Raw genomic sequence first — 14142 nt, forward strand, 5'->3', positions numbered from 1 at the left:
AGATACCAGGTAGTTTATGGGAATTTTTCTATCCTTCACCTGCTGAAAAAGAGATGTCCATTTAATCCTTTTCTTAAGACCCTACCACCACCACCACCACCACCACCACCACCACCACCACCACCACCACCACCACCACAAATGGCAGCCATCTAAAAGTCAGGCCAGCTTTCATGGTTTAGATCTCATAACCTCCATCCTACCATCACATTCCAAAGGCTGGGATTATGAACATAATGACATACCCAACATGTTTATTTATTATATCCCTGCCACAGAACCCAGGGCTCTCATTGTTAGTTCTTTAATCACTTCCATCAGCACCCAGATGGTTCAGAATAATCACTGGGTTTAAATATTAGTAACAGTGGCATCAGGATTTTATGTGCCCTAGGCATGAAACAGCTTTGGCTACCAGGCCAGGCTTCAAGCTATGATGAACAAAGGGCTGTCATCTGCTCTGCCCCTGACTGATATAAGAACACCACCACCACCAAGGTGTCTTTTTGCCCATTGCCAGGGGTTCAATAACATATTTTTTATAAGGACATTTCTTAAAGGAGGGACCAACCTGTGTTTCTGGACAAATCCTCTCTGGAAGCTTCTCACATCATCATGGGTCATCTGTGACTAAACTGTGTCCTTTATGGAGTTATTTGTGTCTGAACTGTGTCCTTGATGGAGTCATCTGTGATTGAACTGTGTCCTTGATGGAGTCATCTATATCTGAACTGTGTCCTTGATGGAGTCCTCTGTGTCTGAACTGTGTCCTTGATGGAGTCCTCTGTGTCTGAACTGTGTCCTTGATGGAGTCATCTATGTCATAGAAGAGGAAACACTGCTGAGGGTATCTTGCTGTGAAGCTGGCCCCAAGGATTTTTTTCTAGAAAGTTCCCTGCTTCAGGTCATATACACCTGTAGGATTTCTGCATTTATTTTTGTGCATTGGGCACATTGACTCTGCAGTTTCATTCATTCATTTAAAATTAGGAGGTGTGATGTCTCCTGATATGTACTCTTTTGGCAATCCATATTAACTGAATTGTTTTCTATTTTTGTGAAAACTGCTGTAAGATTTTCATAGGATTTAGCATTGAATGCACTTATCATTTTGTGAAAAGTAGCCATTTAATTATATTTTCCTCTAGTACTGAACATGGAATTCTGTTTACTTGTGTCACAGTTTTTAGTGTGGATGTCTCCATCTTCTCAAATAAATTTATTTTTAAGTATTTTTATCTGTCTCATGTTACTCTAAATATGATCATTTTCTTAGTTTTGATGATTCTTTTGGTTTGTTTGTTTGTTTTGTTTTGTTTTGTGTTTAAGATAGGGCCTCTCTACCTATCACTGGCAGTTCTGAAACTCACTATGTAGATAGGCTGGCCTCAATATCTTAGAGATCTGTCTGTTTCTGTCTTGAGACTGGTAGGATTAAAAGTGTATACCTCTATACCTGGCTTTGTTTAGATTAGATTTTTGTTCATGTATAGCACTGGAATTTAACCTAGGTTCTAACATATGTTTAGGAAATACACATTCATCCTCTGTACAATATATCCCTGGACATTATTTCAAGTTTGATTTGTGGTACACTCTCACTAAATTTTCCAGGCTCTGTCAGTATTTTAAATAGTTGTGATTCCAGGCCTATGCCAGGAGACTTAGCTTGCTACTGATTTTTGTATATTGATTTTTGATTTTGCAACTTTACTGAATTTATCAGTTTTTAAACTATTTTATCTCTCTCTCTCCCCATTTCTGTATTTTGTTTCTGGTTTTCCAGATATTCCATGGTGTACCCGAGAAGGTAAGAGGCTAACTTTCCAGTGTCTGTTCTACATTGGTGAGGCAGGGTCTTCCTTGTTTATTCTATTGCATCCTGTACTCCAGGACCAAGAGCTTTTGGGTAATTTTCTTGTCTCTATCTTTCATCTCTTGATCGTAGTGCTTGTATCACAGATCCATGCCCCAACATCTGGCATTTACACAGATTCTGAGGATCCAACTTGGGTCATCATGTTTGAACAACATGAAATTTTGTATAGAATTTTTTGAGACAATTTTCTGGTCCTGGGTTTATATTTGTGTGTGTGTGTGTGTGTGTGTGTGTGTGTGTGTGTGTGTGTGTGTTCATTAGGGTTTTCTATATATGAATTCATATGCTTTAGAAAAATGATAATTATACTCCTCTTCTTTTTATTACAAATTAATTCTTTTCTCAAATATCCTGATTACAATTTCCCTTCCATCTACTCCCCCCATTTCCCCTCACTCACTTTCCTATCCAGATCTACTCCCTTTCTGTCTCTTATTAGAAAATAACATGCCCTTAAGAGATAACAAATAAATATAACAAAATTAACACGATAAAGCACAAACAATCATATTGAAGTTTATTAGAAGGAGGTTGTGACCTACTTGGGAACTGAGTTAGGAACATGAAAAGTTCAACTCAGATTATTTATATAATGAGACCTTATCTTAAAAGTACAGCTCTACTTAAGATGCTGAGGCAGGAGGATTGTAAAATTAACAGGCAGGCCTAGGTCATACAGTGATTACTAGACCATCAAGGACTATCACAGGATAATTTTCATCCAAAAATTTTCATTTTTGCAAATATAATGATATAAAGTACCATAACGTTCGTTATATTAAAAATAATCACTTTGGGGACTGGGTTGGCACAGTGGGTAACGTGATTGCTATGTACATATCAAATCATGAGTTTGGATCCCCAAAACCAACATAAAAGCAGAATACAGTGTGTCTGTAACCTAGGGATGCTGTTCCTGGGATCTTACTCACTGGTCAGCCAGCCAAGCATGAACAGGGAGCTTCAGGTTAAATAAGAGACTATATCTCATAATTCAGGCCAAGTCATCAAGAAAAGCCATCCTGATGTTAGACTCTTGCCTCTATACATGCTTGATAGGCACACGCATATGAATTGAATACACATACATCACTCCCCACCACACACATTGATATAAAAAAATTAAAATTTCATTTCAAGACCATCATAGAGACACTGTGGCAAGTGTTAAATAATACTGTATCACATGAAGATTATTTCTTTGGAGATAATTACTTTGCTGGTCTGTGTTTGTATTCCCAGTGAATCAATCTATCACTAAGGCAACTGCAGCTGAGTAAATTGTAGAAATATTTCTTATGCTTACTTTCTCAAAAGCTATAATGCTCTATATAAATGAGTCAAAGGAAACTATGCACGAAATTGTGACTTAGGAATGAATATTGGAATCATTTTTGTATTTTATTTATTTATTTTATGTGCATGGGCACCACAGCATACATGTGGAGGTCAGAGGACAACTTGTAGGAGTAGTGTGGAACATTTATCTACTGGGCCATCTTCCCAGTCCTTAATTTGGGGATATTTTCTTCAATGATCTATGGACACCTAAATTTAGACTTTGTTCAGTATTATTAATTGTTATAATGTATAGTACATGTACACTCATTTTTGTTAGTCATCATAATAGAAAAAAGGAGGTATAATTATAAACATTTTTGGATTTTGAAAATTTAGAGAAATTGTTGTATATACTCATGGAAGAATCTAGAAGTCATGGAAAAAAGTTATAAGGATATCTGGGATTTAAGATATACTTTGGCCAGCCTTATATCATAATTACAATATAGCAAGTGGACAAATTGATGATTGATGGATAACATATAAGCAGATAGATGATATTTAAAATATAAAATAAGAGATATTGGATACTAGGGAGATGGTACAGTAAATTAGGAGTCCTTGCCATACAAGCATGAGGTCCCAAGTTGAAGTTCCCAGAACCCATAAAAATAGCTGGATGTTACCACATGTGCTTGTGACCTCAGCCCTATGTGGGGCATGGAGACAGGAGGCTTCTAACCACCAGCCTTTAGATAAGTAAGAGACCCTGTCTTAAGGACAAGGATAGAGCAGGACACTGATATCTTTGTGCGTACAGGACATACACACACACACACACACACACACACACACACACACACACACACACGCGCGCGCATGCATAAGCAATATTTTATTTTAAAAAAAAGAAGCTGAGAAATGATACCTGGTATACAATTTTAACAATATTTTTAACATAATACATACCCATTTGATTGGAAGAGTGACACTTTTATACTAAATTGGCACAAACTCAGGGAAATTTCAAATTTAAAATTTGAAACATGGTTTCTTTTTAAGAATTTTTTTACATTATAATTACATAATTTCCCCTTTCGTTTTCAAATCCCTCCCAACCCTCCTATGTACCCCACCTTATTCTCTTTCAAATTCATAGCTTCTTTTTACTTAATTATTGATGTATATATATTAACATTTAAATATTATTTATATTTAATAATATTAAACACATACACAAACACACACACACATACAAAAATCTTCCGTGGGAAGACTATTTCCCGCATACTCAGTATGACGGTAGCTCCTTGTCCAGGGTTGAGGCTTTGTGGCCTCTCCCCTGCTAATCAACATGTGCATTGTTATACTCCTTGTTCAGGTGACCATTATGGCGAAACTTAATGGATGTAGCTTCTCTGACATTTCTAGGAAATAGAATTTCACAACAAACTTTCTCTTCCTCTAGTTCTTACAAGCTTTCAACCTGCCTCCTCTTCCACAACAGTCTCTGAGTTTTAGGTGTAGTTGTGTCATGGGTATATATCAGTTGGGAATGGGGCTGCACAATTCTGAATTTTGATCAATTGTGGGTTTCTGTAATGGTCTCTGTCTTTTTTAGACAAGTTTCCTTGATGAGGAGTGAGAACTACTGCTTATCTGTAGGTATAAGGATAAATATTTAGAATGTAGTGAGGAATTATGCTGGTTTAGTAAAGTAGCATTTGAAGGTTCTCCTCCTGGATCCATGACTTCACTAGCCCTTGATAGTTTTCTTGGTTTTCAATACCAGGCATGTTTTTCTTCTTGCTGAGTGGGGCCCTAAGTCCAGTCAGTGAGCTATTGGTTATCACCAAGGTATGTATGCTGCTAGTTCACCCTTAGGGTTATTGTGCCATTGCTGGTTGTTGCTGTGACTCATAGGTATCACAGTTTGGTTGGACTGTTGACTACATTCCTCCTTTGGAAGCTTGCATGGTCCTTGCAAGTTCCATATGAGTCCTTGGAGAGTAGGCTTTCAAACCAGTTTCAGCTCAGGGGTCTCTTGGTATTTTGTCTGAAGTGCATTGTGTCTTTTTTTTTTTCTTTATTAAGAATTTTTTTATTCATTTTACGTACCAACCACAGATCCCCTTGCATCCTTCTTCCCACTCCCCTCATCCCTCACCCCTCTCCCCTTCTCCAAAAGGGTAAAGCCTCCCAAGGGACTCAGCAAAGCCTGGTACATTCAGTTCAGGCAGGTCCAAGCCATTCCCCGCTGCATCAAGGTTGTGCAAGGTCCCCCCATAAGTAAAGGGCTCCAAAAAGCCAGTTCATGCACCAGGCATAGATCCTGATCCCACTGCCAGGGGCCCCCTAAACATACCAAGTTACACAACTGTCTTGTTTATGCCAAGGACCTAGTCCAGTCCTACGTAGGCTCCATAGCTGTTGGTCTAAAGTTCATGAGTTCCTACTAGCTTGGTTCAGTTGTCTGTATATTTCCCCTTCATGATCTTGATGCCCCTAGCTCATAGAATCCCTCTTTCCTCTCTTCAACTGGACTCCTAGAGCTAGCCTGGTGCTTGGCTGTGTCTTTAGCGATAGGGACATACTTTCCACGTATGGAAAGTAAGAGCAACAGTAATATCTACTACTGTTTTGGGAGTTTCTTGGACATCTTGACAAACATTTTGGAAGAGGGCTTCTCAGGCATGCTGTTGAGTTTTTCTTAGATCATCTGTGGCTCTTGAGGGAGCATTGTCATCTCAGATGAATATATTTTATTTAAACTGTATGTGTATATGTATGGACAAATACATGTATGTTATGAATATTTTTTAGGTAGAAAGGTAATAGTATTCCCCCACAGCACAACAAGAATTAGCAAACAATAATCATTAATGATGTTCAATATTGATTGTCTCAATTCTCCAATAAAATGCACACATTGGATTAGAAAACAGTGTCCACCTTTCTATTGCACCCAAGAAACATAGTTCATCATCAAGGAAAGACATCACTTTAGAGTAAAAGGATGAAAAAAGGTATACCAAGCATATGAAACCAAGAAGCAAGTAGATGTAGCACATTATATATATATATATATATATATATATATATATATATATATATGTATCTGACAAAACAAACTACAAACCAAAACTAATCAGGGGAGATAGGAAATATCACTACATATCATTAACAGAACAATCTACCAAAAAGATAAATTGTTATGCTCCAAACCCAAAGGCACCCAAGCTAACAAAACACTTATACAGCTAAAATCATGTATTGACTCTCATTCAGAGACAATGGCTGATTTCAAAACCTCACTCTTGACAATAAACAGATTATTTAGATGAAACTAAACAGAAATTTTGGAGTTAAATAATTTTATGAATTAAATGGACCTAGCAAACATGCATGGAACATTCTACACAAACACTAAAGAGTATGTTTTCTTCTCATACGCTCACTGAAATTTCTCCAGTGACAAAGACTAGAATGTGGGCTCAGCAGACCTACTTGCCATCTTGTCCTAAGTGTCCTTCTTCCTCCCCAGTCCATGTGCTGACTGAGTAGATACCTCCTCAATAAACAAATAAAATATGCAATAATGTCAAAAACTTTAAAATAGAACAGAATTACTACTTGACCTATTAAAATGTTTGCATTAAGTTATTTACAAATAAATGTCCATATGTAAGCATGTGCATCTATACAAAATATAAAGTGAAATGCATATTTTTGAAGAAATACTTTAGATTCCTTATTTCCTTGAATTGATATATACTTCTTAATGAGCTTAAACATGGGCTAATGTTAACAGGTCATAACTTTAAAATGATTGTTTGGCAGTCCAAAGATGGCTCAGTGAATGTAGGCACTTGCTGCCAAGCCTGACAACCACAGTTTGACCCTTAAGAACCTTGCAGTGGAAGGACAAAACTAACTACCATAGGTTGTACTCTGGTCTCCATTGTTGGACATTGTTGAATGTACACACACACACACACACACACACACCACAAATAAATATAATACAAAATTGAAGATATTATTAGAATTATTATTTGATATAATAAAAATATTGAAGCTATATTTCCACTGAGATATTTACAAATACATTTTTATGCTGAGAAGAATCCTACCTTTTAATTGTAAAATAAATTAAATATGTATTTTTATTTAGAGATAGGATCTTCCTATGTAACCCAGATTCAGCTCAGACTTGTGAGGTAAATGTGCCTTAGCATTCCAAGTGCAAGGATTGCAGTTGTGTGCCAACATTCTAGTCAAGTGATATATTTTGAAAAAAGCATCAATATTTTGACATATTATTTAGAATAACAGAACATAACTCTTACAAATCTAGATACTTTAATTCTGGAAAATCAATATGATGAGTTAGCAAAACAGTTGTGTTATACATACTTGGAATGGGAATTATTAACTGAAATTTATGTTTGAAAAAAAAACAGATTGAAAATTATTAATTTTGTGAATTTAAAGTAACTTTTCTGGGATGGTGGTATGACTTCCTGACAAGTAAAGGTTTGAGGATAATGTAAAAGGTTAGCTGGCTGACAGTGATCTTAAGAAAAATGGTATTTGAAATGTGTACCTACAGGCATAGTAACAGCTTATTGTTGCAAAAACCTATTTCAGATGAATAACTCCATGATAGCTAACAAAGCAGCTTAGCTTGAAGAATGTATGTTAACTAAGTGGATCTTCACTAAAACACAGCAATGAAACAGTCTGTTGAGATCATGGGTGTTATTATTCAGGTGTTGGTTTCTGACTGTTACAAATTTATATATATATATATATATATATATATATATATATATATATATATGTGTGTGTGTGTGTGTGTGTGTGTGTGTGTGTAATACATATAAATATAATATAAATGTATATAAATATAAATATATACATATGAACATTTTACATATTCATAAATTAAAAATATTTTACTGAACAAAAGAGTCATAGATTAAAAAAACACATGTAAAAATGTCCAGAAGCCAAATATATTTATTAAAAAGTTAATAAAATAAAATAGCTGTGAAAATACTGCTTATTATCCTTAACTTTATTTAATTTATTTTCTTTTATTTTATTTTACAATACCATTCAGTTCCACATAACAGCCACGGATTCCCTTGTTCTCCCCACTCCTGCCCCCTTCCCCTTCCCCCCAGCCAACCCCTCATTCCCACCTCCTCCAGGGCAAAGCCCCCTCCGAGGACTGAGATCAACCTGGTAGACTCAGTCCAGGCAGGTCCAGTCCCCTCTTCCCAGGCTGAGCCAAGCATCCCTGCATAAGCCCCAGGTTTCAAAGAGCCAACTCATGCAATGAGCACAGGACCTGGTCCCACTGCTTGGATGCCTCCCAAACAGATCAAGCCAATCAACTGTCTCACTTATTCAGACAGCCTGATCCAGTTGGGGGCCCCTCAGCCATTGGTTCATAGTTCATGTGTTTCCATTCGTCTGGCTATTTGTCCCTGTCCTGTATCCAACCTTGGTTTCAACAATTCTTGCTCGTATAAACCTTCCTCTTTCTCGCTAATTAGAATCCCGGAGCTCCACCCGGGGCCTAGCCGTGGATCTCTGCATCCAGATCCCTCAGTCCTTGGATGGGGTTTCTGGCACGACTATTAGGGTGTTTGGCCATTCCATCACCAGAGTAGGTCAGTTCTGGCTGTCTCTTGACCATTAATTTTAAAAAATTCTGATTAGGATACAGAATTGAATTTCAAGTCTCCAATAAAGTATGACCTACAACTAAAAAAATTTGATAAAAAGATTTAATTCTTAAAATGCCTTGGGTTCACTGGTGAAATGTATATCAACATACATGGATGTTTATATATATGCCATTCTGTAAATGTGCATTAAACATAGGTCTGTTATGTACAATAGATAAGTAATTTCAGCAGATTGCTGTTATGTATTTGTGCATGCATCATATGTATGTAAAATAAAAATAAAATAAATAGACTATGAACGTGAGAGTGGGAAGAGAAATGGGAGGGTATGGATGGAACAAATGGAAAGGGGTGAGTGTTATAATTCTATTTTAGCTAAAATGTATAAAACTAATTAATACATTAGGTTAACATTGTTCTTTTTTACATTAAAATTTTTTTGAAACTATAATATAATCACATCATTTCCCCTTTTTCTTCACTCTCTATACCTTTCCATACACCTCCCTTGATCTCTTTTAAAGTTATGGTCTCTATTTCTTTATATATGCACACATACACATATGTACATATACATATATACATACATATCATATCATATTATATATACATAGATATATTCCTAAAGGCATAAATATAGCCTGCTCAGTTCATATGTATTTTTTCTTTTTCTTTTTTTACAGGGTTGATCATTTGGAATTTGCTAACCAATTGGTGTGCTTTTCCTTGTGGAAGACTATTTCTCCAGATCTCAGCATTTCTTAGTTGTCTGTAGTTCTTTGTCTAGTGTTGAGGTATGTATAAGTGGGGTTGGAACTTCCAGATCCAAGCTGGAATGGCTACCCACTACAAGAATACAAAATATATATATATATATATATATATATATATATATATATATATATATATATATATAGCATTTCATTGCTGTTTCAAGGTAAAAAAAATATAGTTAACATATTCCCCCCCTTAAATATTTCAAAATCTACTTGTAAAATATAAATGCAACTTCAACTATAAAGAAGATAAATGATTATTTTCCATGGAAATTTTTAGAACTCCTGAATACTTTTGTCTATGCCCTGATCATCAGAAATGATGGATAAACCTGGTATAATATTCTCTTAATCTCTCTAAGTAAAATACACATTAAAAATGGTAAAACGCAAATTAATATTATTTTACCTTGCTTGTAATTGGTCATAAATAGGGAGTAATATAACTTTTGCACTATATACTGCATCAAATATAATTTGAAATGAAATTACTTTTAAAAAATGTTAACTGGAATTTAAAACTGAATTTTGCTTGTTTATTTTTTGGTAGTGTTAAGGGATCAAACTCAGGCTTTCTTCATGATGTGAAGGTATTCTAGTACTGAGTCATACTCCAAGTCGTAACCTGAATTCTAAAAGACTAAAGAGACATTAAAAATATACATAAAGCTTCTTCATATCCAAAAGGATGAGTAGTTTAAAAGATCTCTATTGGAAAACATAAAATAGATTAGCTATTCTATTTCATCAAAGATTTTTCATTGAAAAAAAAAATAGCATGAAACGATGTAAGGTGAATAGAAGAACAAAAAGCAAAGTAGAAAAATGCTCTTCAAATGCTGCTAGTATTTTCTGAGTCTCCTTCCTTCACCTCCTTCATATAATGAAATGGAATAGTGCCGGTGGCTGTGTCAGTTGCAGCAGGTGGTAATTGAAGTTCCGGGGTCAGCCCCACCAGGAGGAAAATCTCAGATAGGCAAAGCCCAGAGACCACAGACTCCAGTATGTCTTTTGCTTCTGCTGTGCATTTCCATGTTAGCTGCTGCCATCTTTCTCTGGTATCTGGCATGGTGTGAATGGGTGTGGGGCAATCCCCACTGCCTGTAAAGTAGTGTGTTTATCACATGGATGCATCCTGTTCTACTGGGCATTTTTACCTGTGGATTGCTAGGAATTTTCCCTGTGGACTATTATGAAGTTGATTTCTTCTCAAGCTATACTGTCTAATTGATAATAATAATAATATTATTATTATTAGTTTAAACAGAGTTTTGATGATTGAAAATATATACAAGGAGATGCCACACAGCTAGGGCCTACGACGAGTTTCACCTAAGGAGCTACATAGATCATAGTTCAGGTTAATGATTAAGGAAAACAGTTGAGTCTCAGGAGCCTGGCTGGCTCAAATTCTTTTCATCTTGATGTTGAAATATGCCTTCACAGGTTTTAGTGTATTTCATAGCTGAAACAAAGCCTTAGAATAACCTCAGGTTAGATTAAGATATTTTGATAATAACTTTCAGGTTAGGGATCAAAAAATAAAGCAGCCCAATTATTACTAGCTGACATACTTTCCTTTTGAGAATTGGTTGGTGTTCAAAGATGATGATTAATTCCTTATACCCATTTCTAACATCAACCTCCTGATTAAAAAAAAAAAAACTATTGATGAGTGGGTGTGCCCCCTAATGATTTAAAGTAGAGCTGACTATTTTTCATATACAAAGTTTTGGATTTGTGATTCCTTTAATATTCCTTAGAAGATTGCCTTTTAAAATATGTAATAAGGTGATTGGTCCTTTCTTTATAACTGCAAAATTCAACCTGCCAGTAAAAGAATATTTTGCTTGCTTATACTATTAATCTATAACAAGTTGCTTGGGTATGAATGTACATGGGTGTAGCTACAGTTTTCCTGCCTTGCTCACAGTCAGGACAAATCTCTGTCACCCGCCAGTCCCACAGCGGCTCAGACCCAACCAAGTAAACACAGAGACTTATATTGCTTACAAACTGTATGGCCGTGGCAGGCTTCTTGCTAACTGTTCTTATAGCTTAAATTAATCCATTTCCATAAATCTATACCTTGCCACGTGGCTTACGGGCATCTTTACATGCTGCTTGTCCTGGTGGTGGCTGGAAGTGACTCCTTCTGCCTTCCTGTTCTTGTATTTCTCCTCTCTGTTAGTCCCACCTATACTTCTTGCCTAGCCATGGCCAGTCAGTATTTTATTTATTGACCAATCAGAGCAACTTGACATACAGACCATCCCCCAGCACAGCCAAATGCAGACCATCTCAGACACCTGCACTCAGGCCCGTGGTCCTAATCATCCTCTATTCGGACCTGCTGGGTAAAGCCACAAGGAACCCGAGAACAGGCTCCCACAGGACATACAGAACATCCCACAGCACATGGGTTCTTGGGGTAATTTGTTTTTCAGCTTTAATACATAAAATGTTATTTGTTTAATCATGTTAAGGGATATGAAAAACCTGCTTTTTTTTTTACTTGTATTTGTTGTAATCATTTACTTGAAAAATAGAATGTAACCACATTGTGATTTTTATATTGCCTGGAAGATTTTGCTGGGGTATATAAGCTGTAAGTGAAAGAATAAGGATAGAGTTAGAAAGAGTTAAAAGGAAAATGTCAAGAATGGGAGAATTAGGCTAGGTGGCAGAGGTGCACACCTTTAATCCCAGCACTCAGGAGGCAGAGCCAGGCAGATCTCTGTGAGTTCGAGGTCAGCCTGGCCTACAGAGCGAGATCCAGGACAAGCACCAAAACAACACAGAGAAACCCTGTCATGAACCCCCTGCCCCCAAAAAAAGGAAATAAAAGAAGAAAAAAGAATGGGAGAATTAGAAGGAAAATATCAAGAGAGATAGAAGGGACATTTCTGGATAGTGATAAGAAAAGAGATTATAGAATCAGAATACAGAAGAATAAATAAGGAAGCCATCAAGAGAGTGTGTAAGTGTCTTTTTCCCTTAACCCCCTAGGATAAAAAAGCACTATGACTTTTTTATCTGAGGATTCCTTTCTAGCCTTTGCTGCTGGAGGCTGGTCCCCCAAGCAAGGACAGGACAGTCATTTCTTTGAGAAAGATGCAATCCTGTGTATTGTATTAATGAATGCTTTTTTTCACTTGCTGATTCCTCAAGGTGTAGATAAAGGGATTCAGAAGTGGAGCCACTGAGGTATTGAGCACGGAAATTCCCTTGGAAATAGATACTTTCTGCTTGACTGATGGTTTAACATACATGAAGATGCAGCTGCCATAAGACAGGGATATCACAATCATATGAGAAGAGCATGTAGAGAAAGCTTTCTTCCTCTGGCTGGTTGAAGGGATTTTAAGAATCGTCAGGGCAATGTAGGTGTAGGATATTACCACCATTACCAATGTGAGCAAGAGTGTCACCAAGGCTGAGACAAACCCCATCCTCTCCAGGAGCTGTGTGTCTGTGCAGGAAAGCTGCAGGAGTGGAGTGGTGTCACAGTAGAAATGATCAACGATGTTGGAAGCACAGAAATCAAGACTCAAGCCTAACAGGAGTGGTGGGAAAATGACAAAAAAGCCAGCAAGCCAACAACTGAGGACCAGCTGTGCACAGATTTTGTTGTTCATGATGGTCATGTAGTGCAGGGGCTTGCAGATGGCCACATATCGGTCATAGGACATGGCTGCCAGCAAGTAAAACTCTGATGCTCCAAATAGGAAAGCAAAGAACACTTGAGTCAAACAATTACCATAAGAAATGGTTTTGTCCCCAGTTGCCATAGTAGCAAGCAATTTGGGGATGCATGTGGTAGTGTAGGAAATCTCTAAGAAGGAAAAGTTCCGAAGGAAAAAATACATGGGGGTCTTCAGGTGAGTATCCACCAGGGTGAGTGTGATGATGATCAGATTGCCAGTGATGCTGAGCAGATAGGTAAGAAGCAGGAAGATGAATAACACAATTTTCCACTGTGGGTCATCCGTCAGACCTGCTAGGATGAAAACTGTCACCCTTGTGTGGTTCCCCATTGTGATCCTCTGGCTGTTAGCTGGTCTAAGAGGATGAGAGAGATGGGTAGGTGAGGTTATCACTACATAACTATACTGGTGATAAGTAGTGCTGAAGTATCATTGTCATTGCAAAGGCCAGGTTTCAGACAGCAACACAGTGCTCATCCATGGTCTAAAGAGAGCTGTACCGGGAAAACAGTAGCTTATAGCTTCATGGTATCTGGATAGAAAACAAAGATATTAATTTATAATTCTACTTTTGAATAACTTATAAAATGGTGTTATTTGTTCATCTCTCTTACATGAATGCACGAGGGGAAATTAAAGAAACTGAAAAATGTTTTTTTCTTACTTGCCTATACCTTAAAATTGTGATGGTATTTCTTTTCTCTCCACAATGAAAGAGGTTTGCTTGAATAAAATCTTAAGAGTTTGCATACAAGTCCAAAGTCACCTGGAGCATACTGGTGTGCATTTTTATCTTTTCC

General features: G+C 36.9%; 1 protein-coding gene and 1 non-coding gene across 2 annotated transcripts; both read right to left on the reverse strand.

Annotated features, from left to right (window-relative positions):
* Nucleotides 1-381: 381 nt before the first annotated feature.
* On the reverse strand, nt 382-525 carry LOC121823864 (small nucleolar RNA SNORA48). The gene has a single exon (XR_006065501.1). It is a non-coding gene; the product is annotated as a small nucleolar RNA SNORA48 (small nucleolar RNA).
* A 12244-nt stretch (nt 526-12769) lies between these two features.
* Nucleotides 12770-13672, reverse strand: LOC143269205 (olfactory receptor 6C74-like). Its single transcript, XM_076554218.1, has one exon. The coding sequence runs from the start codon at nt 13670-13672 to the stop codon at nt 12770-12772; it is 903 nt and encodes a 300-aa protein (XP_076410333.1).
* Nucleotides 13673-14142: the final 470 nt, after the last annotated feature.

Source organism: Peromyscus maniculatus, chromosome 18 (genome assembly GCF_049852395.1).
Source record: "Peromyscus maniculatus bairdii isolate BWxNUB_F1_BW_parent chromosome 18, HU_Pman_BW_mat_3.1, whole genome shotgun sequence".
Classification (NCBI taxonomy): domain Eukaryota; kingdom Metazoa; phylum Chordata; class Mammalia; order Rodentia; family Cricetidae; genus Peromyscus; species Peromyscus maniculatus.

What these genes read in the sequence shown, in the direction of transcription:
- LOC143269205 (XM_076554218.1), bottom strand. Translation starts at nt 13,672, where the DNA reads ATGGGGAACCACACAAGGGTGACAGTTTTCATCCTAGCAGGTCTGACG.